Genomic DNA, 23,753 nt, shown 5'->3' with positions numbered 1-23,753 from the left:
TCGCAAAGACGGACCTCTGATCCTTCCAGGCTAACTCCATCCCCAGGTTAGCAGGCCCTACCCATGAGTCAGTTGGGAGATGCTGCCTTGGCGCCTTGCCTCGCCTCGCTGGCTCGCTCGCTCCTGCACGGCCCCCACTTGGGGGCTACTCCCAGGGCCCGGCGTACAGCAGCTGGTCTCCTACACATCGCACGAGCCATCTGAGCCCCTGCTCCTCTCTCACCGAGGCCCTCGCACTTGGTTTTGGTTTCTACCTAGTGGCACGACTTCTTGAGCCCAGCTCTGTGAGCTCTGGCTGCAGGTGACGACCTCACCTGTAGAAAGGGCACTGCCCACCTGAAGTGCGTGACCTGCCCCTTGGCACGGGATGACACTCTTACTAATAATAACAAGGGCTACCACATAGTCCGTACACTGGCATGTCCGCTTCTGTGACTGACAAATATGAGTCTCTTGACAGTGGGATCTAAGTGAGTATTCTTTTTGGGGGGAAAACAAGAGACATCATCAAACATGACCAAACTCTGAAACCAGGATTTAAAGTACGGAAATAAAAGCGTAGCTGGAAAGTCTGTAGAGTAATAAGTAGCTCGAAATAAGCAAGTCTGCATAAGAAAAGGGTGAAACAGGAAAGCATTAAAAACAAACCGTGAACCTCTTCTTTTCTCCATAAACAAAGTGACTGTCCTCTACAGGTTCAGCCCTATTGCTGGGACAGCCGATGAGGCCGAGGAGGGTGTGATGGGTAGGTGGGCCTACCCTGGAAACATTCTCTCTGTTGAAAAGCTTCAGTCTATACAATTTAACTGCCAGACAACTGACAGAAATTAATATTAAGGTCAGCTACATCAAATTGAGACTTTTTTTTTTTTTTTTTGAGAGAGAGAGAGCGCTGAGCAGGGGAGGAGGGCAGAGAGGGAGAGAGAATCTCAAGCAAGCTTCATGCTCAGCACGGAGCCCAGTGCAAGGCTCGATCCCATGACCCTGGGATCGTGACCTGAGCCGACATCAAGAGTCAAGATGCTCAACCAACTGAGCCACCCAGGTGCCCCGAGACTTTTTAAAAACAGATACAATAGTTATAAATTTCTCCAGCCAGTTCTCCTGGACGGAGGGAACTTACAGTGACCTACAGAGAAGGTCTGAAAGAGCCAGGCAAACTAGTAGCCTCCAGCAACAGGGATTGGGGATGGGAGTATAGACTTCGAAAAAATTCTTATACTGTTTGAATTCTTAAATAATCTCATCTTATACTTGGTGTTGTTACTATTAGAATATTAATAATTTGATTAGCACAATCTTGAAGAGATGGAGTCCAAGTGGCAATAAACACTTACAAAGCAGGGAATGGATGGAGTATGTGCCACAAGTAATGCACAGAATAGAAAGAATTTCAGTTTCTCTGCTTTCCAGGCAGATGCCTGGGATTCCCAGGCCTGCTTCCTCATCTGAAAATACTACTACTACTTGCCTTAGAGGTTGGCTTTAAGGATTAGAGAGAGCATATATGAGAGACTCAACTCAGGATCCATGCTCAGTAGATGCTCAGTGAATACACATACCACTGTTATTGCTTCCAGATATAAGAATAAAAGAAAAACACAGAAGTTTCCTGTAATACCCAGGATAAGCAGATCATCAGAGTATTTGAAGATAAAATATAAGTAACATTAAAAATGGATGGGAAAGGGGTATCTGGGTGGCTCAATCAGTTAAGCAGCTAACTCTTGATTCCAGCTCAGGTCATCATCTCACGGTTTGTGAGTTCAAGCCCCATGTCAGGCTCTGTGCTTGGGATTCTCTCTCCTCCTCTTTCTCTGCCCTTCCCCACTCATGCTCTCTCTCCCCCTCAAAAATAAATAAATAAATACACATTTGAAAAAAAAACGCTTTTAAAAAAATGGATGGGATTTTTAAAAAATTTATTTCTGAGACAGAGAGACAGTGTGAGAAGGGGAGGGTCAGAGAGAGAAGGAGACACAGAATCTGAAACAGGCTCCAGGCTCTGAGCTAGCTGTCAGCTCAGAGCCCGACGCAGGGTTCGAACCCACGAACCATGAGATAGTGACCTGAGTCGAAGCTGGCTGCCCAACCAACTGAGCCATGCAGGCGCCCCAACACAGGCCATTTTTGAATATACAAATCATTTATGGTTGGCCCCACTTACATTCTCAAGGCTCCTTAAAATGCTTTTATTTATTTTTAATTTTAATTTAATTTTTAATTTAAAAAAATTTAATGCTTATTTTTGAGAGAGAGACAGAGAGAGTGCACAAGTGGGAAAGGGATGGGGAGAGAGAGGGAGACACAGACTCCAAAGCAGGCTCCAGGCTCCGAGCTGTCAGCACAGAGCCCAATGCAGGGCTCAAACCCACGAACTGCAAGATCATGACCTGAGCCAAAGTCGGAAGCTTAACTGACTGAGCCACCCAGGCATACCTATTTTTATTATTTTTAATATTTATTTATTTTGAGAGAGACAGAGTGTGAGTTGTAGGGGGAGGAAGAGGGGGAGAGAGAGCAAGAGAGAGAGAGAGAGAATCCCAAGCAGGCTCCACACTGTCAGCACAGAGCCTGATGTGGGGATCATTCCCACAAACCATGAGATCATGACCTGAGCTGAAATCAACAGTTGGGTTCTTAACTGATTGGGCTGCCCAGGTGTCCCTGTTTCTAGACTTCTGTACCCATTTTCTCAGACGACTGAAGAGGATGTCCTCATTCTCTATAAACTCTTCCCTGACTCCTGCCTGCAACCCTCAAGCACAATTAATTGCCCTTCCTCTGATTATACTTACTGTTCATCCAAACTAAGCATCACCAAGACTGAACTGTCCCTTATTTCTCCCAGGTAGCTAAGATTTCCCCATTCCGGGGGCATCTGAGGGGGCCCAGTTGGTTAAGTGTCTGACTCTTGGTTTTGACTCAGGTCATGATCTCCCGGTTTGCAAGTTCGAACCCTGCATTAGGCTCTGTGCTGACAGTGCAGAGCCTGCTTGTGATTCTCTCTCTCTCTCTCTCTCTCTCTCTCTGCCTCTCAAAATAAACTTTAAAAAAAGAACTAAAATATATATGTAAAAAAAGATTTCCCCATTCCTACCTTACGTAAGTTCAGAAGTGCTTACGTCATGCACTGTCAACCCTGACGGGGGAAGACACCCTGTCAACAATACCAGTTAGCGCTGCTTTTGTGACAACTTTTCACAGGGGTCCCGAGGGCAGAGCACACCACTAATGCACATTCCTTTCAAGGAAAGCCCACCTTCTCATGCGTCGGTGTGTACTTCTTAAAAATGAATTTCCCCTTCATTCTCACTGCTTTTAAACAGTTATAGGGGCGCCTGGGTGGCTCAGTCAGTTGAGCGTCCGACTTCAGCCAAGGTCATGATCTTGCGGTTCATGAGTTTGAGCCCCACATTGGGCTCTGTGCTGACAGGCTGTCAGCACAGAGCCCACTTCGGGTCCTCTGTCCCCAACTCTCTGCCCCTCCTCCGCTTACACTTGCGCCCAAATAATACATATTTAAAAAGTAAAAACAAACAGTTCTAGGGGTAGTGATGCTCTTTGAAGTATACTCTGTACAGGTGCCCTGGGCCTAAGGCAGGATTCCAACACTTCTATTACCACAAAAGAAAATAGTTTTTACATCACTTCTGAATGTTCGGGGAGCCACTTAAAAATTATGAACAATGAGAGAAACAAGCATACAGGTCAGGAGTGTTCAGAAAATAACCCAGATCTCAGCTGCACATCAAGGGCAGGATAAACCAAGATCCAGGGCATGAATTAAGACACAAATGTTCTGGGGCACCTGGGTGGCTTAGTTGGTTAAGCGTCCGACTTTCGCTTAGGTCATGATCTCGCGGTTCGTGGGTTCGAGCCCCGCGTCGGGCTCTGTGCTGACTGCCAGCTCAGAGCCTGGAGCCTGTTTCAGAGTCTGTGATTCCCTCTCTCTCTGACCCTCCCCTGCTCACGCTGTCTCTCTCTCTCTCCTAAAAATAAATAAAACATTAAAAAAAAAAAAAAAAAGACACAAATGTTCTTAGTCCTTAGTCCGCAGAAGTCATGATACAGATTGCTGCCGGGACTCCTGAGTCCTGTCCAGACGCCCGTTCTGGAAGGTGGCTGTTACCGTCTATGCTAGTCAGTAAATAAGGGCTTTAGAAGATGAAAAGTTGTCTTCCCATCTTGATGACACATGAGAACCTTGGGTGGAGGGACAGGGAGCAAAGAGAATAAGAAGCAGAGGCAGGAGGGGCGCCTGTGTGGCTTAGTCGGTTAACCGTCCGACTTTTGCTTAGGTCATGATCTCACGGTTCGTGGGTTCGAGCCCCGCGTCGGGCTCTGTGCTGACTGTCAGCTCAGAGCCTGGAGCCTGTTTCAGTCTGTGACTCCCTCTCTCTCTGACCCTCCCCTGCTCACGCTGTCTCTCTCTCTCTCTCTCTCCTAGAAATAAATAAAACATTAAAAAAAAGAAGAAGAAGAAGAAGCAGAGGCAGGAGACAGCACTCTCCCGAGAAGTTTCCTCATGTCTCGGTGCCCAATCTGGTGACATTGTGGCCACCAGCCCCTGCCGGCCCCTGGGCACAATGCCGCAGGCCCGGCATAGACAGAGGGGAGGCGCCTCCTCGCCTTCGCTCACGGCCATCCCTCCCTCCGTCATGTGTGGATGCCCTTCCTTCTCCGTCTGCCTGGTTTTTGACTTCGTTAAGTCTGTAAAGACTTTCCTGGTCCGCCCAGCAGAATGAAATGCCTCTTCTTTAACAGCCTCAGGGCACTTTTCCAGAACCTCCTTCATGGAGCCTGTGTTACTCTCTAGCTTCTTATTCAAATGTCTGTCTACCGCCCCCCGCCGCCCCCCCCCGGCCCCCCCCGCCAAACCTGCCACCCTTCAGAAGCAGAGACCTCGCTTCGTTGGTGTCCATCTGGCACGTGGCGGGGGGTGGGGGTGGGGATTCAGCAAGCGTCTGGTTGAGGATGGATGACGGATGGGCGGGCGGATGAAGAGGGGATAAGTACAGGGTCCCAAAGCGGGGAGAGAGTTTGGAGGTACAAAAAATAAACTCTCCCTCCGCCTATGCACAGGGAGAGGGTAGAAATGGGTAGATGGCCGCAAGCCTCAGCTGTCCCTGTGGGGCTCCCGTGTTGGGGGTGGGGGCTTGCAGACAAGGGGTCTATGTGAATCTTTACCCAGGGAAGCCAACAGCTCATAATTCAGCCGCATCACGTCTCTGTACAGCTCCTTCTGCCGCTTGACTAGCATGCCCCACTCCTCCCGGGTGAAATACACCGCCACATCCTCAAACACCACCGGGGGCTCCTCAAACACCACGGGAACCTCCTCAAACAGCCCTTCTTCAGAAGGATCCTGCAACAAAGAGCAGCAGTCACTCAACACGCCCCGTACGCCGGCCACCCAGCCGGATGCTTTCAAGGTCCTTCTTAAGGACCTTCTCACGGCCCGTCTCTCTTGGGAGGCCTGGATGCACTCAGGCATCAATGTACCCATCCGAAGTCAAAGAAGCAAATCTGCGAGGCCCAGAGTTAGTAGGTTAAAAAAAAAATGAGCCTCAGTCTGATCCTGGGGCCTCCTGAAAGGAATAAAAATACTGAATGAAGAGCAGGGCTCCTGGTAGAGCCTCACGACTACACCCCTGTCTGTAAGGTCCTAAGGGGAGCTGCCTTCTACTCATCTGTGACTACAGCAACCGTCAGCCTCCAGGAGCACCTGCTGAGAGTTCCCACTGTGATAGGAAGGAAGAAGAAGTCGTACAGAAGACGGAAAGATGCTTATGTTCGGTGACTAGGTCTACATGTGCCTTCCTGCTAAAGGAATTCAGGTTATAAACGGTTAGGCCTATTTATTAGCTTCTAATATTGAACACTAGACGGAACACGAACATGAAGAGAAATGAGCTCTGTCGCTTTTCTAGACTCTGGAAAAATCCAAGCTTACTAACTTTGGCTGGGCCCTTCTCAGGTTAGGGATGAAGAACATCTGAGCTATTCTCGCTGGGATACTAGAGGGGTGCTCAAAATGAATTCTAGTAAAATCCCGCTCACGTGAAATAGTTGAGAAATGGCAAAGGACCTGGTTACTCAAAAATTCCAGGGAACACAGTTTCCTTACAGCCAACTTTGCAAAGAGTGAGACACTGACCAAGTGCCCACAAGGTGAGAGCCAGAGTTTTAGGGTCCGCTGGTGCGCGGGGGGCGGGAGGGAGGCCCGGCTGGCAGCCCCACTCGGGCGCAGGTGGACTCTGGCCACGTGAGCCCCGCCTGATGCTCTGTTTCCTCTCAACGAGAGGATTTTAATCTGACCTGCTCCACCAGCCTCAGGGCGGCATCAAAAACCTTACATAAAAGAACGTGTGTGGAGAAAGTTCACACTGTTTCAAAGTGCTGAGTCCAAAGGTAAAGATGAAAAACGTTTAGAAGTTAAGTATTTAAGAGTTCTGTGTTTGTTTTTGTGGTCATGTATTACTTCCTGAGTTCTGTGACTGTTTCAGGTTCCGGATAAAGATTATCTAGATTATAAAGATGTTCTGAATATAGATGTTCTCTTTATATCAGGAGTTAGAATGTTCTGTCCCCCTAATTATGTTTTGTTATCTGCAAAAGGAAATGAGAATAAGAGGGGTGCTATCTTAAATACACGAGATGACACACGGAAAGCACATAAAATTAACACCTAGTACACTATCAGCAGGTTAGGTTATCATAACAGGATAATGTTAGCAGCAGGTGTAGCTACGATAAGTTTTCCATCATCATCATGCAATATATGTTGTCCTAAGTACAGAATCCTTCCCCTGGAGACACAGCAATCATCACAAACACATTACCTGGCCGCGGGGTTCGGCAGCGCCATTACACACAATGTTAACACTTGAGGCGCCGTACACACCATCAGCAATTTCTTTTTGCCTCAATTCAGAAATGCAGTCTAGATATAATGCAGGAATGGTCTCATCCCCTCCGGGGTCCCCCAGTTCAGCCCTGGAGCTGGGCAGGAGCTGGGCCATGTTCTCATAGGCTCCCAGAGGCCCGGGGGGGTACAACATGGGATAATCGGCCGCGAAGAGGTGCTCCGGGTTGGCCAGAACATCTCCGGATTCTTCTCGGATGCTCTGGAAACGGGCTGCCCAGATGGGGTCCCGGGCTGCCAAGGCACTGACGCAGAACCGGTGAGCTTTGCTCTTGGCGTGGTATTTGAGCGTCTCCACCTTGAAAGGTCCCGTATAGCCTTCTATTAACCTTGACCGTTTGTCTCTGACAGACGGGTACTCTCGGCAAGCAGAGCAAAAGAGAGCCGTCTGTTCCTCGTTCATGACTAACCACGGGAACTGCGCAAACCAAGACTTCTGGATCGACCGGGGTTTCAAGGGTTTTTTGCTTTTTCCTGCACAGTCTCCCTCGGTGTTGCCACGCTCCGTGCTGAAGTGGGAAAGACAGGCTTTCTTCTGAGGTGGCAGGTATGGTCCAGCTTCTATGGCCGGACTCTGCCCGCCTGCTTCTTCCATGCAGCCCATCTGGCTTTTCCCTTTAGAGAAAAGAAACCAGGGGAATTTGGTCTGAAGTCCTGTGGTTAGAGCCACTGCCTCCCAGGAAGGCTCTCTGTGTATCAAACGTGAGAGCTGGAAGTCACACCCAAGAGTGACACAGGCCTGCGTGGAATTCTCTTCTTTCAGACCCCCAGCACCCCAGGGCCCACCTCCGCTGCCCGCTGCCCCTAAGAAATCAAATGAACTTTAAGCAACTACCACCCCCCCTGCCCCGCCTTTTTTAATTTAAAAGACAGATATGCCTGGACAAAAAGACCTCTGCAGTTTCATCTCTGCAACCCAAGATATGGGCACAATCTTCAGGAGTTCAAACTTATTTATGGATAAGAACGCTGAATAAAATGTCAGTTAACGAAGATGACTAAAGCCAAATCCTGCATCTCCATGCTCACCCCCTTCCATGGTACCCCAGGCAGACAGGCATCTGTCCTCTGCTGGTGCATCTTTGGGCCCAGGGAACGACCTACCTCCTGACTAGTTTTAGTCCCCAGAGTTTGCCTTAAACCGCAATCCATGTTTAAGTACCTTCCACTCAGGGGTGCTACCTCAGCCCTCCAGAGAAACAAAGCCCTCGCCCACACCACAGCCCTTCCAAGAGGTGAAAACTCTCACAACTCACAAAGATCTTCTTCCTCAAGCTAAACTAGAAGTTTCTTTATTCACTCCTTAGCCGAAACTTGGCTTACGCAGCTCTGAGTCCCCTTGAGCCATTTCTTGTGCATCAAAGTAAATGCATGGGCCCAGTGGCCAGCGACTCCACGGTATTAGCTCCAGGCCGACAGTCCAGTCTACACACCTGGAGCTCACCCAGGGGCACAAGGTGGCTAATAAAGAGTACGCAGGCTCAAAAGTAAGAGTCAAGCACTGGGAAGCGAAATAAAACAAACTCGGGCTCCCTGTGATCCATCGGAGACAGACCGGCGAGGGAGAGCAGGCTCTTGAATTTGACTTCTGTAAGAGCTTGTTCCACCTCCCTTTTCTCCGCCGGGGGGGCTGGGTAACTCAGCCACCTCATACGATGACCCAATGTCACCTGGCCTGGCTCTAGCCAAGCCAGTCCCTCAACAGGACAGGCTTATCAAAGGAGGAAAGCCAAGATAAATCCTAGAATTTAGCAGACATCTGTTCATTCATTCACTGGTTACTGAGTGTGCAATCGCTATGTGCCAGGCACTGTTTTCTGCACTGCGGACACAGGAGTCAATAAGACAAAGGCATGCCTTCATGGGACTTAGAATGTATCATTACAAATCAACATATACTCTCAGGCAGAAATAAAATAAAGAGAAGGGCGCCTGGGTGGCTCAGTCAGTTAAGCATCCAACTTCGGCTCAGGTCATGATCTCATGGGTCATGGGTTCAAGCCCCAAGTCAGACTCTGTGCTGACAGCTCAGAGCCTGGAGCCTGCTTTGGATTATGTGTCTCCCTCTCTCTCTATCCCTCCCCATTCATGTTCCATCTCTCTCTGCCTCTCAAGAATGAATAAATGTTAAAAATAAAATTTTTTAAACATTAAAAAACATTTAAAAAAATAAAGAGAATGTTGGAGAACGATGTTGGGGGAGATATGTATATTTCAGATATGCTGATGGCTGGGGAAGGACAGCAGTCACATGTGAGCTGGCAGGCCGCAGGGAGAAGCCAGGGACAAGACAAGAGTCCTGGCACCTAGCTAAGCAACCCTCCTCCCGTGTGGGTCCACACTCACCTGGGTGGTGGCTCAGGACATTCCTCTGGCCCTGGGCACTGCCTAGCCATGGCTCTGGCCCTCGCTCAAACTTACAGAACAGCTCTGGGTTGGCAATAGTTGGTCCTGAGTCAGGAACAGAGAGAAGCACTTATGAAGCCTTAGATCCTGGTCACAACATTAAGGAAGGGTCTGTCTGTGACAGCCCCCTTTGCACTGTGAGATCATCGGTCAAGGGCGCAGGTAGGAATCTTGATCCTCTAGCGTGGTGGTTTGGAAACTCAGAATGAAACTCAGATATCCATGAGATCCCTAAAAGAATTGGGACCAAGTGAATGCAGTGAGGGGCACAGTGTCCCTCTTTGAGGCTAAAAAGGTTTGAAAACTACTGGCTCAGAACAGAGGCTCATGAGCCCAAATGCTGAGAGGGGCCAGGCTGACAACATAATTGAGGAAACCAGGCGGGGTGGGGAGGCTGTGGCCTCCCATGTGGGGACAGCTGCCGCTCCCCTCCAGGAATTCAGGGTCAGCGCTGCCAGACTGTCCTGCTCTTCAAGAGAAACCAGAAATCATAAGCCCATGTGAAAACCCCCAATGGTTAAATATTGACAAATTAAATACTGTAAAGAAACTGGGGCACCTGTTTGGCTCAGGTGGAAGAGCACATGGCTTTTGATCCCAGGGTCATGAAATTTGAGCCCCACGTTGGGTCTAGAGAATACTTAAATAAACTTAAAAAAATTAAAAATCAAAAACATTGTAAAGAAACCAAGCAAAAGTGATGAAAGCCGAAAAAAAGGCCCATGAGCTGATACTATGTGCAACTTTTGGTTTAAAAGAACCAGCAGTTTTCAGCGAGGATGTGGAGAAACGGGCACCCTCCTACACTGTTGGTGGGAATGTAAATTGGTGCAGCCCCTCTGGAAAACAGTGTGGAGGTTCCTCAAAAAATTAACAATAGAACTCCCCTATGACCCAGCAATAGCACTGCTAGGAATTTACCCAAGGGATCCAGGAGTGCTGATGCCTCCAGGCACATGTACCCCAATGTCCACAGCAGCACTCTCAACAATAGCCAAANCATAGCAAAATCATGGAAAGAGCCCAAGTGTCCATCAACGGACGAATGGATCAAGAAGATGTGGTTTATCTATATGATGGAATACTACATGGCAATGGGAAAGAATGACATATGGCCATGTGTAGCAACATGGATGGACCTTGAGGGTGTTATGCTGAGCGAAATAAGTCAGGCAGAGAAGGACAGATACCATATGTTTGCATGTATAGGAGGATTAGGAGGAACGTAACAGAGGACCATGGGGGAGAAGAAGGGAAAAAATAGTGGGGGAGAGGGAGTGAGGCAAACCATGAGAGACTCTTGAATGCTGAGAACAAACTGAGGACTGATGGGTGTAGGGGGGAAGGGGGAAGATGGGCATGGAGGAGGGCACTTGTGGGGATGAGCACTGGGTGTTATATGGAAACAAACTTGACAATAAACTATTAGTAAAAAATAAAATAAAATAAAAGAACCAGCAGTTTTCAAACTGGTTTTGGCAGGCCTGGGAGAACCAGGCTGTAGCCCCTCAGAGAGCTGATAGGGCTCCCACAGCCTTAGCCGGGGGCCAAGCCTACAGGAAGAGAAAGGCATGGCACGTGGTCATCCAAGTGAATTGAGAAAACAGAACATACGAATTGAGAAAATAGTACATACGTTGTACACGCGTGTTGAATTACGATCCCCTCTGTCCATAGTACAGAAAGTCTACCCAGACGCAGAGACAGGACATTCAGAAAATAGAAAACATGAAACACACCTACGTGGGCACAAAGGCTTCAGTGGTTTTATCTCATCAAGGCTCTACGACAGGCCTACAGAGAAAACCAAGACTTCAAACGTGAAAGTCTGGTGGAAATCACACCAGTGTCATGTGGTGGAGGCAGGGCCTGAGACCAGATTTCCACAGGCCATCGCTCACCACCGCCAGTGCCCCAGGGGCACCTGAAACAAAATCCACAGACCACGGGTGGGGCTTTCCGCTGGCACCATGGGAAACGCTAAGGCTTCAAGGTGCTGTGCGAACCTTGTGCAGTTAGGTTACAGATGGGACTGAGCAGATGAACAGTGTAAGCGGGCCTGGAAAAAAAAAATGGCAGGATTCCAGAAAATTCTCCAGTGTGTCCTAGTTGGATGCGATTTGCAGTGCTGATCTAGACGGAGGAGGTGGGGAAGCGAATGGGGGCCCATACCTACTGGTGCCACCAGCTTGTTAGAACCACAGATGTCCTTCTGTTGCTGACTCAGCAGCATCCATTCCTCCTGAAGCAAGTATACCGTGATGTCGTCAAAAGTCACAGGAGCCTGGGGGGGGGGGAGGGGGGGAAGGATACCTGCTAAGCATGAGCTTCCTCCTCCGATGAGGCTTCCACGCCTGTGTTCACACCACCTGAGGGCTCCTGAGCTCCGGGAACCTGCCAGCCTAGGGGAGGGGCATTGTCAATCTACATATAAGACACCACCCCCCACCCCCCAACCTCCCCGGTCCAAGTCACAGTGGGAATGAGACTCTCTCTTCCAGGAAGGGCCACACACTGACACAAGAGTCATCGAGAAGGCTGACTCGGGAACCCCATCACCCTTTCCCGGCAGGCCCTTCGCCTGCCGCAGTGCCCAGCGTTCTCAGCCAGCCTCGGCAACCACTTAGGCCACATTCTTGTGCAAAATCTTGAACATGGTGAGGAAGGCTTATCTGATTCCTGGAAACAGTCTCAAGTCCTTCAGAACTATGTCTGCCGATGAAGTCAGTGATCGAGACAGGCAGAGCTTTACAGCGGAGAACTACATATCCCATGGGCTTGTGAAGGAGCTCTGTTCTGCCAAAAAGGGGTCTGGGGTTCAGAAAATCTTTTGGGGGAGCTCTGGTGTAAGACAGCGGATTGAAGAAGTACACTGAATTCTGCATCCTCTCTGTGGATTTAAAACACCCTCCCGGCCAAAATGCCCCCAAACCAAACACACACTAGGGTAGGAAACAGAACAAGGAGGGAAGGGGGCTCAAAAGCAATAGGATTTTGGAAACTGAAAAGCCGATGAAAAAGTAGTACCTGAGCAGATGCAAGGAAATCAAATTTTCACCCAGCAGTGGGCAAACTGAGAAACAACCCGATTTACACCACGAAATCCAAAAACAGCTCAGAAGCTGTAGTGCCGAGAACCTCCAGCCTGAGAGTGAAGGAGGTAAGGCTAAGACAAGAATTTGGGGGATGGCTGTTCGCCAAGAAAGCCTGCCCAGATTCACCTGCGAGGCGCGGCGCTGATGAGCCCCCCCTTCCATGGACTTGGGGCTTCCAGTTAGAATTTGGGTTTCTGACTTTTTTTTTTTTTTACTTATTTCTAGGAGAGAGAGAGACAGCGTGAGCAGGGGAGGGTCAGAGAGAGAGGGAGTCACAGACTGAAACAGGCTCCAGGCTCTGAGCTGGCAGTCAGCACAGAGCCCAACGCGGGGCTCAAACCCACGAACCGCGAGATCATGACCTAAGCGAAAGTCAGACGCTCAACCGACTAAGCCACCCAGGCGCCCCGAGTTTCTGACTATTAAGCGTTAGCAAACAGCTGGAGTATCAGACGTAAGTCTGATATACTTTCCTGGTAACAGGAAAGGCTCTCACGGATGGTGGCAGGGAGAGAGGGGGCAGGTAGGAACCGAAGAAATGAACGTGAGGCATGGGGAAGAAAACTGCAAAAACAAAACCATCATCATAGCCCCAGGGAGGGAAGATGCCGCGGCCTTGCAACAAACCGTTATAAAAGAAATCACCAGAAAAGGAAACGGGCAGAAAACATTGCTCCGTTTATCCTTTTAATTTCATACCACCAACAGTTATCGCTTAGTCTGATAAAGAAAACTATTAACAAAATATAAATTCCCCACCGCCAAAGCAAAACATCACTTTGGGAAATGGTATCGTTGGGGGAAGTAGAAGCCCTTCCAGAGTGACAACTGTGAAGGGGACACGATTATTTCCATTTATGACAAATTCTAGTGTATTTGTCTAAAATTGCCTTGTAACTTTATGGTCAGATTTCAAGCACATGAAAAACCCATTTTAACTTCAACAGTCGAAGCTTCTTGAGAAAAACAATACAGATAGTTCTTATCACTCACTGTTGAGTTGTACACTTAAAGAACTAATTCGAGTGCTTTTCATATGAGTTACTCCATGTTCACTGCAGAAAATTTAGACAATGAGCAGAAAAATGTTTTAAGATCACCCACAATCCCCTTACTAAAAAAGAATTACTATTGACACTTTGTATGTAAACTTCCAGTCTCTTGTCTATGTACATGTATGAATGAACAATTTTAAAAACAAAAATAGTTTGGAAACGCAATGGCCCAAAATCTTTGGGACACAGCCAAAGCAGTTCTAAGAGTTTAAAGCAATACAGGCCTACCTCAAGAAACAAGAAAAATCTCAAACAATATGACCTTATACCTAAAGGAACTAGAAAAAAGAAAAACAAACAGATCCCAAAGGAAGGAAATAATAAAGACCAGAGTGGAAATAAATAAAATACAGATGAAGACAAGAAAAGAAAAAGATCAATGAAACCAAGAGCGATTCTTTGAAAAGATAAACAAAATTGATCAACCTTCAGCCAGACTCCTCAGGTAAAAAAGAGAGAGGGCTTAGATAAATAAAATCAGAAATAAAAGAGGATAAATAATGGATACCGCAGAAACACAACAGATTACAAGAGAATTTTATGAAAAAGTATATGTCATCAAACGAACAACCTAGAAGAAATAGATAAATTCCTAGAAACATACAATCTTCTAAAACTGAATCAGGAAGAAATAGAAAATTTGCACAGACTGTTTGCTAGTAATGAAATTTATTCAGTAATCAAAAAACTCCCAACAAACAAAATCCAGGACCAGATGGCTTCACATGTGAATTCTACCAAACATCTAAAGAAGAATTAATACCTATTCTTCTCAAACTTCTAAAAAACAGAAAAGGGAGGAAAAATTCCCAATTCATTCTATGAGCCCAGCATTAGCCAAAACCAAAGACCCTACAAAATAAGAAAACTACAGGCCAATATCCCTTACAAACAAAGATGCAAAAATCCTCAACAAATATTAGCAAACCAAATTCCACAATACATTAAAAGGATCTATTCAGCACAATCAAGTGGGATTTATTCCAGAGATGCAAGGATGATTAAATACTTGCAAATCAATCTGTGTGATGCATCACATTAACAAAAGGAAGGACAAAAGCCATATCATCTCAATAGATGCATAAAAAACATTTGACAAAATAAACATCCTTTCATGATAAAAACTCTCAGTGAAGTAGGGTTAGAGAGAACATATATCAACATAATAAAGGTCATATGTGAAAAATTCAGTTAACATCATACTTTATGATGAAAAACTGAAAATGTTTCCTCTAAGATCAGAAACAAGATATGGATGTCCACCTTCACTTTTATTCAACATAGTACTAGAAGTCCTAGCCACAGCAATCAGACAAGGAAAAAAAAAATAGAAGGCATCCAAATTGGTAAGGAAGAAGTAAAGCTATCACTCTATTTGCAGATGACATGATATTACACATAGAAAATTCTAAAGACTCCACACCAAAAAGCTATTAGATCTAATAAATAAATTCTGTAAAGATGCAGAATATAAAATTAATATACAGAAATCTGTTGCATTTCTCTATACTAATAACAAAGTAGTAGAAAGAGAAATTATGAAAAACAATTCCATTTACAAGTGAACCAAAAAGAATAAAACATCTAGGCATAAATTTATCCAAAGAGGTGAAAGACCTATACTCTGTAAACTATAAGACATTGATCAAAGAAATGAAGACAACACACACACACGCACACAAACACGGAAAGATATACCATGCTCATGGACTGAAAGAATCAATACTGTTAAAATGTTCGTATTATCCAAAGCAATCTACAGATTCAATGCAATCCACATCAAAACACTAACACTACTTTTCACAGAACTAGAACAAATAATCCTAAAATTTGTATGGAACCACAAAAGACCCAAATAGCCAAAGCAATCTTGAGAAAGACCAAGGCTGGAAGTATCACAATCCCAGATTTCAAGATATACTCCAAATCTATATTAATCTAAACAGTATGGTACTGGCACAAAACCAGACACATAGATCAACAGGACAGAAAACCCAGAAATAATCCCCCTTGTATATGGTCAATTAATTTATGATTAAGGAGGCAAGTATATACAATGGGGAAAAGACAGACTTTTCTTTTTTTTTTTAAATTTTTTAATGTTTTATTTATTTCTAGGAGAGAGAGAGAGAGACAGCGTGAGCAGGGGAGGGTCAGAGAGAGAGGGAGTCACAGACTGAAACAGGCTCCAGGCTCTGAGCTGGCAGTCAGCACAGAGCCCGATGCGGGGCTCGAACCCATGAACTGCGAGATCATGACCTAAGCGAAAGTCGGACGCTTAACCAACTAAGCCACCCAGGCGCCCCAAGACAGACTTTTCAATAAATGGTGCTGGAAATACTGTACAACTACGTGCAAAAGAATGAAACTGGACCACTCTCGTACACCATACACACACAAAAAAACCTTGAAATGGATTAAAGACCTAAATGTGAGAACTTAAACCATAAAACTCCTAAAAGAAACATAGGCAGTAATCTCTGGGACATCAACCTTAGCAACATATTTACAAGATGTCTCCTCAGGTAAGGGAAATAAAAGTAAACTATTGGGACTGCACCAAAATAAAAAGCTTTTGTACAGTGAAGGAAGCCATCAACAAAACAAAAAGGCAACCAGTGAATGGGAAAAGATATTTGTAAATGATGTACCTGATAAGAGGTTAATATCCAAAATACATAAAGAACTTACAGAATTCAACATCCTAAAAAAAAAAAAAAGAAACTAATTAAAAAATGAGTAGATGGGGCACCTGCGTGGCTCAGTTGGTTGAGTGACTTTGGCTCAGGTCATGACCTCATGGCTTACAAGTTCAAGCTCTGCCTCAGGCTCTGTGCTGACACCTCAGAGCCTGGAGCCTGCTTAAGGCTGTTTCTCTTTGGCCCTTCCCTGCTCTCTCTCCCTCTCCCTCTCAAATATAAATAAACATCAAAGAATTTTTTTTAATGAGTAGAGGGTTTGGATAGACATTTTTCCAAAGAAGACATCCAGATGGCCAACAGACACATGAAATGATGTTCAACATCAGTAATCATCAGGGTAATGCAAATCAAAGCACAATGAGATTTCACCTCACACTCAGTCAGAATGGCTCGTATCAAAAAGACAAGAAATAACAGGGGTGCATGGCTGGCTCAGTTAGTAGAGCACGTGACTCTTGATCTCGGGATTGTGAGTTCAAGCCCCACACTGGGTGTAGAGATTACCTAAAAGTAAAAACAAAAAACAAGATAAGAAATAACAAGTACTGGTGAGGATATGGAGAAAAGAGAGCACTCATGCCCTGTTTGTGGACATGTAAATTGGTGCAGCCATTTTATGGCGGTTCCTCAAAAAATTAAAAACAAATATTTCATGATCTAGTAATACCACTATTGGGTATTAACCCCAAGAAAACAAATATACTAATTCAAATACTAATTCAAAAAGATACATGCACTTCTATGTTTATTGCAGCATTATTTACAATAGCCAACATATGGAGGGAATCCATATCCATTGATAGATGAATGGATAAAGATGTGGTGTATATGTGTGTGTGTGTATGTGTGTATGTATACACACACATACATATATATATACATATATATATATATACATATATATGCTCAGCCATAAAAAAATAATGAGATCTTGCCATTTGTGACAACATGGATGGATCTAGAGGGTATTATCTTAAGTGAAATAAGTCAGACAAAAAGACAAAGAGAATATGACTTTACTTATGTAAAGTGGAATTTTAGTGGACTCTAAAAAACAAATTAACAACAACAACAAAAATGAAACAGACTCATGAGCACAGAGAACAAACTGGTGGTTGCCAGAGGGATGGGGGGATGGCGGTGGGAGAAATAGGTGAAGGGGATTAAGAGATAACAAACTTCTAGTTATAAAATAAATGAGACACGGGGATGAACAGTATGGAACGGAGAACGTAGTCGATAATATTTAATAATGTTGTGCAGTGGCAGATGGTGACAACGCTTGCAGTGAGCACTGAGTCATGTATAGAATTGTCCAATCACTATGTTGTATGCCTGAAACTAATATAACATTGTACGGCAATGATACTTCAATAAAAAAGATTTTTAATAGAACTGCCCTGCCAAATGTCTATGTTTTAAATAACGATTTGCACTCAGAGTATCTTCCAATGCAAAGTATGATTATATTTCCAAAATCCTGCTGGAGGATGGGCTCCACTAAAATAAGGCAGTCAGACAGGAAAACGGAACACATATAAGATATGGTCTAAGGGGAACGAACAGGGGGAAGGGGATGCTTGAGATTATACTGGAGGCGGAACCCAGGATGATTACTGTACCCCAGGACTAGCGAGCAGGCTGTTCCGAATAGGACAGGTTGAACTTGTGACCAAGGACAAGCAGGGCTCCCTATTCCCACCCACCCCTTCCTCTTTCTTCCTGAGGGAACAGGCGGGCTTCTAATGAAAGCCCAATGGGCCCATCACTTCAGCATCCACAAGGATGAAGAGAATGGCCAGGACTGAATGAATGCTCAGATAATAAAGAACAATTGCCCTACCTCTGCTATCTCTCTTTTATCCAATACTATGGCAAGAGCCTTCTGATTCCAACTGGTCTCAATGTAAAGAAAACACAAATCTTGAATAAGACCAATTCTTTCTCTATTTATAAAGCAAAGAGTATCTCTGGATGTTCTATTTTAGTGGCTCCCACTGGATCTGTGGCAGAGCTCTGACTTAGCCCAGCACCAAGTTCCCTCGATCTGAGACTAACCCACCTTCCCAACTTTAGCTCTGTGTATTGCCCCACCTGGAATCTCCACTGCAGACAGATTAGTGCAATTGCAATCACTTAACATGCCTTGCATCTTTCCTCTCTCTATACATCCAACCTTTAGATTCCCTGACTCTGCCTATTTCCTTGTACCTACTTAGTCTACCCACTCATCGGGTTCCTATTCACATTCCGTTTCTTTCATGAGGGATTTCCTAACCACCTGGGCCAAGCAGTTCTCCTCCCCCTGAGCAAGGAAGCCTTTGTATGTCTCATGGAACTGGAGATACTCAAGACACCTAGGCTGACTGGCTTATTTTATGACCTCCTTCACCATTACCTACCCTTCCCCCCCATCACATTATAAAGTATGTCATAGGCTCTTAATTATTTCATTCAAAATGCATTTATTATTTGTGTCTTATGGGCTAGGTGCATCATGATCCTAAGTTATGGAAAACACTATCACTATTGTCCAGGAGATTAAAATCTATCAGGAGTTGACAGACACCAATAAGTGTAATAATAGAGCTGGGTCTAGAGAAAAATGAGATAGGAATGACCACTTCCATGGACAAGATGGAGGGGCAGGAACCAGAAATGCTGAGGCAGTAACTACACACACAATAAATATTTGGCAGTGCTAAAAATACAATCTCCCAGAGGGTCCATGAGATGTCAGATTGCAGCATTCTTCAGAGCATTCATACCCTCTAGCAAAAGGGCTCGGTAGCAATGCTACTTTATGAGTCATTCATTCCAAAAATACTGAGAACTTATTAATCGCCAGATGCTGCTCCACCGTTCTAACTGGGGATACAGCAGAGAGTAAAGTCAGCACACATGCAAATAAATAATTGTGAGAATTTTATATTGTGATAAAGGCTGGGAAGAAAAGAAATCAGGATAATGGGACAGCGTGATGGGAAACAGTCTTTGACTTCTTTCCTTTATTCTGCCAATGATAAGTAAGATACCCCACACCCAATTCAATAGGCCAAGATTGCTGTTATTAATGAATATCACAAAATAGCACCAAAGGAAGATACTATTAATCGACCAAGCTACTACCTCAAATGCACATCCAGTCTTCCAGCCTTGAATCCCGCCCCCCCCCAAAAAAAAAGATATTCAGAATGGAACCTTAGCACAGACATTGCACCCAGCCTAGTTACTGCCATTCATTTGCAAGACATCCAACACTGCCAGTTTGTTTTGCAGTAACTTTATTTCACTTTGAATAACCTCCTAATTTCTCAGGTTAAAAAACTGATGCATTTGAAAGGGTGAGCATCTTTTTGAGACACCCTGGAATGAAAATAAAACTCAAGAGTCCAAGTTCCAGTCTCCAGGGTTTTCGTTTAGTGGTTGGACCTGGACAGGACATCACATTTCTCCCTCACCTCCCAAATTGTTTGCATTTCTCTCTTCTCCTGTTAAAAGCTAAGAAAGCGTACAACTAAACAGAATACTTTGAGATCAATCTCAAATTACTAATTCCAGTTTCCAATAATCCTTCTTCCACATTACATTTTGCTCCCCAAACTCACGTTCAGTTGACACTAATCAGGGGATATTACCTGAGGGTAAGGGCCATTTCCTTTATTACTTTGATATCCCCTATAGTGCTTAACACGAGGCTGGCACACGGTTCACCTTCAATCTTTCTTTAGTTCAGTTCTGTTGAGCTTTATTTGTCTCACACTGTCTCCTTTGGTTGTTTCATCTGTTACATGCATCACTGTGGCTTGAGGAGGAGAGGGAGTGTGGAAGAGAAGCTTAAGCAAGGGGTAACTTCTTTTGTAACTCAGTCCTTCCTAGTTTTTCCAGAAAAAAGCTACAGTGTGGAAATAACCTCATTATCTTTTCTCTTTTGTCGATGGGACAGCCCTTTCAAGGCTTGTCCCAGTTACTGAAGTCAACTCCCATAGAGAGCTCTTTGTGGAAAGTGGTCTCTTCATGTTTATCCTATATTCCACTGTTTAGCTCACAGTAGACCACACACCACATATGTTTATTAAGTGAATTTCTTATTTAAAAAGGAGAGACTCGATCCACACTTGAAAACATATGTGGAGGGAATTCCTCTGTGCCAAAGAAGAAACAATTCTCAAAAATGGGCAGCAGGCTGCAAAGAACATCCAGAAAGATCTTAGTCCCAAGAGACTGCCACCGTCTCCAAGTCTGATGCCTTTGGACTTGGTCTTTGGACACTGCCTCTGGGCCTCGGAACTCTAGCAATCCTGTCAAACCCACTGAACTCTCCCGGCAAGCACGTTCTCCCATCTTTTCTTCCAACTCACAGCCTCCTGCCCCAAGCCGGAAGCAAGTTTATGGAATAGGTTTCTGGGCAATGCTCCCATACCCTGAGAAGTAGTCACTTTTAAGTGGGCAAGAAATATGCCAGATGCCTTCTCTTTTTCTTCTCAGCCCTTTCTTGGGAAGGTGGGAGCTAGCCAGGGCCAAACTCTCACCTGCTTCTCGGTAATCCCTACCCCTGCTTCCCCTACGGTCTGAGCCAGCCTTAAAACACGCTGGGCCTCTTCAAAACTCCCAGCGGAGGTGTGGGAAAACCGGAAGCACTTCTGGATCACTACCCCGAGTGGGTCACCCACCCTAGCATCAACCGGGCGGCCACTGGGCAGAGGGCGGCTTGGCCAGCGGGAGAGGGAGCCGGGAGGCTGCGCGGGCCTCCAAGAGGGTGTGCTCGCTCCTCCCTGCCACACCCGCCCGATCAAGGCCGCCCAAGTGCGGAGAACGAGGCGACGGGCGAGCGGGCGAGTCGTTCCCTGCAAGGCTGGCTCATCTGCGGGGACTCCGCCCGTACCGCCCGCCTCGCCGGAGCCCAGGTCCGGGATCTACGGGAGGGGAGTGGGCGGCCCCAGGGCCCTTCCAGGCCTACCTTCCCCGACTCCCTGGGCTCCATGACCCTGCTTGCGGTGGCCCGTGCTGACCCCGTCACTGCCTCCAGGCCGCCCCCTCCCCCCGCGGCCTGGCCTGAGGATGCCGCCGCCGCGACCACCTTGGGGACCGGGGCCCCTCGAAGGGCAGGACGCCCCGGCGGGGAGGGCGCGCGGCCAGGAACCGGCTCTCCCACGTCGGGAGGGCGGTAGCGCTCCCAGTGCCGGGAGAGGCGAGCGGCGGGGACTAGCGCCGTACGGGGCGAACCGCTTTACGGCCGCCGCCTGGCCCCAGACGGCGGGGCATCACGGGAAACGTAGTCCGGCGCAGTTAAGCGGCTCTCGAGCCTCTATTGGCTCCCGAAATGCTGGACCCTGATTGGACGCCGAGCAGCTCGCTCTCTGCCTTTCCCGTCTCGCTTGAGGACGATGGTTGTCAGGTAATCTCCCATATATTTACATTTATTCAAAAAGCACCATTGGTTGCCTCCCATGTGCCAGGCACTGTGCAAGGTTTGGGAATACACCTCTGAGTGAAACAAACAGGCGCCTTCAAGGAGCTTACAGTCTATCGGGGGAAACAGCAGAAACAGATACCTAACAAAATGAAGACACAAGTGCAAGCAAAGAGGTGAGCGCAGGACCCCCTGAAAGCACACTTTGTCACCGTGTAGAGTGCAGTGGTGGGAGAATGTGGGGTGGTCAGTCAAGGATTTCCTGAGGAAGTGGCACCGGGCCTCAATTAAAGAGTGGCAGTGAGCTGTAAGGTGCTCTGGAAGGAATTGTGTAACCCCCAAGTTTGCATGTGACCCCTCTGTGACGGGTATTTCGATGTGGAGCCTTTGAGAGGTAATTAGGTTTAGATGGGATCACGAGGGATGGGGCTGTGGTGATTACATTAGTGTCCTTGCAAGAAGAGACACCAGAGAGCTTGCTGTCTCCCTGCCAGATGCGGAAACCGTGAGAAGACAGCTAGCTGTCTGTGAGCCAGGAAGAGAGTTCCCACCACGACTTGGCCATGATGGCATCTTGGTCTTGACCTTCCATTCTCCAGAACAGTGAGAAAACCAGTGTCTGGCATGTAACCCCCCTGGCCTATGGTATTTTGTTATGGTAGCCTGCGCTAACTAAAACGGGAGGAGAGGAAAGGTGTTGTTAAGAGGGCAGTTGGCTGGGGCGCCTGGGTGGCTCAGTAGGCTAAGCATCCAACTTCAGCTCAGGTCATGATCTCACGGTTCATGGGTTCGAGCCCCGCATCAGGCTCTGTGCTGACAGCTAGCTCAGAGCCTGGAGCCTGTCTTCAGATTCTGTGTCTCCCTCTCTCTCTGACCCTCCCCTGCTCATGCTGTCTCTATCTGTGTTTCAAATATAAATAAAATATTTAAAAAAAATTAAAAAACAAAGAGGGCAGTTGGCTGTAAGAAGTAGCATAAATAAAGTCAGGCAGGTGAGCAAATGGTTCGCGCAGGGACAGTGTAAGACAGGAAGTTGTGGGAAGTGACATTGGAGACATGCTTGGGGGCTGGATATGGAAGGCATTGTATGCTATATTAAGGAGTCTGAAGGGGCGCCTGGGTGGCTCAGTCGGTTGGGCATCCAACTTTGGCTCAGGTCAAGATCTCACGGTTCATGGGTTTGAGCCCTGCATTGTGCTGACAGCTAGCTCAGAGCCTGGAGCCTGCTTCAGAGTCTATGTCTTCCTCTCTCTCTGACCCTCCCCTGCTCACGCTGTCTCTCTCTCTCAGAAATAAATTTAAAAAAAAAAAAAAGGAGTCTGAAATGAGATTTAAGCGGGTGAATGGTGTGGGCAAATTTGCACTTTAGTAGGATCAGGCCATCTGCAGAGTAGAGGGTGAATTTAAGGAGAAAAGAAAGAAGACTAAACTCTATAAAGATATACTTGCTTTCCTGTCTTCTCTCTCTCTCTCTCTCTCTCTTTTAAGAGAGAGAATGTTCGAGGGCGAGTGTGAGCTGCAGAGGGAGAAGGAGAGAGAGAATCTTAAACAGGCTCCATGCCCAGCTTGGAGCCCAATTTGGGGCTTGGTCTCATGACCATGAGAACCTGACCTGAGCCGAAATCAAGAGGCAGACACTTAACAGACTAAGCCACTCAGGCGCCCCTATTCTCTCACCTTCTTTAAAAGACATTCATGGTGCCTGGGTGGCTCAGGTTAAACATCTGACTTCGCCTCAAGTCATGATCTCACAGTCCTTGAGTTCGAGGCCCACGTCGGGCTCTGTGCTGACAACTCAGAGCCTGGATCCTGCTTCAAATTCTGTGTCTCCCTCTCTCTCTGCCCCTCCCCCTCTCTCTCACACACACACTGTCTCTCTCAAAAATAAATAAATACTAAAAATAAGACATGAAAGAGGGCATCAACCACCTCCATTTTGAGTTCAATCTGTCTTTCTTTTTGGTTTTTTTTTTTTTAGTCTGTACTTTCTAATTGCTTATGTTCTTACCAGCTTATGTCTTAACTCAGGCAAAGCATCCTGTGATGGGGGCCAAAACTAGCCCCTTACGCAGTAACAACTGCCCTGAGCCAGCAAGATCCCGCATGACTGACCTCAAGACAGTGATCCACCTGACCTTTGCTGCCCACCTGCAT

The 23,753-nt window shown here is 46.4% G+C and overlaps 1 protein-coding gene across 1 annotated transcript in view; it reads right to left on the bottom strand.

The window, feature by feature from the left end:
* ZNF862 (zinc finger protein 862) overlaps window positions 1–23,753 on the bottom strand; it is a 39,180-nt gene extending 15,427 nt beyond the window's left edge. The window contains exons 1-6 of the mRNA XM_039253916.1: window positions 23,735–23,753; window positions 21,147–21,391; window positions 11,507–11,618; window positions 9,275–9,379; window positions 6,846–7,543; window positions 5,191–5,368 (exon numbers count right to left, since the gene is read on the bottom strand). Of these exons, the coding sequence (XP_039109847.1) occupies window positions 5,191–5,368; window positions 6,846–7,543; window positions 9,275–9,379; window positions 11,507–11,618; window positions 21,147–21,391; window positions 23,735–23,753 (1,357 nt within the window). The remainder of the gene's footprint in view (window positions 1–5,190; window positions 5,369–6,845; window positions 7,544–9,274; window positions 9,380–11,506; window positions 11,619–21,146; window positions 21,392–23,734) is intronic.

This window comes from Hyaena hyaena, unplaced genomic scaffold (genome assembly GCF_003009895.1).
Source record: "Hyaena hyaena isolate Hyena2069 unplaced genomic scaffold, ASM300989v1 scaffold_471, whole genome shotgun sequence".
NCBI lineage: Eukaryota > Metazoa > Chordata > Mammalia > Carnivora > Hyaenidae > Hyaena > Hyaena hyaena.
This window is presented reverse-complemented; position numbering and strand designations above follow the sequence as displayed.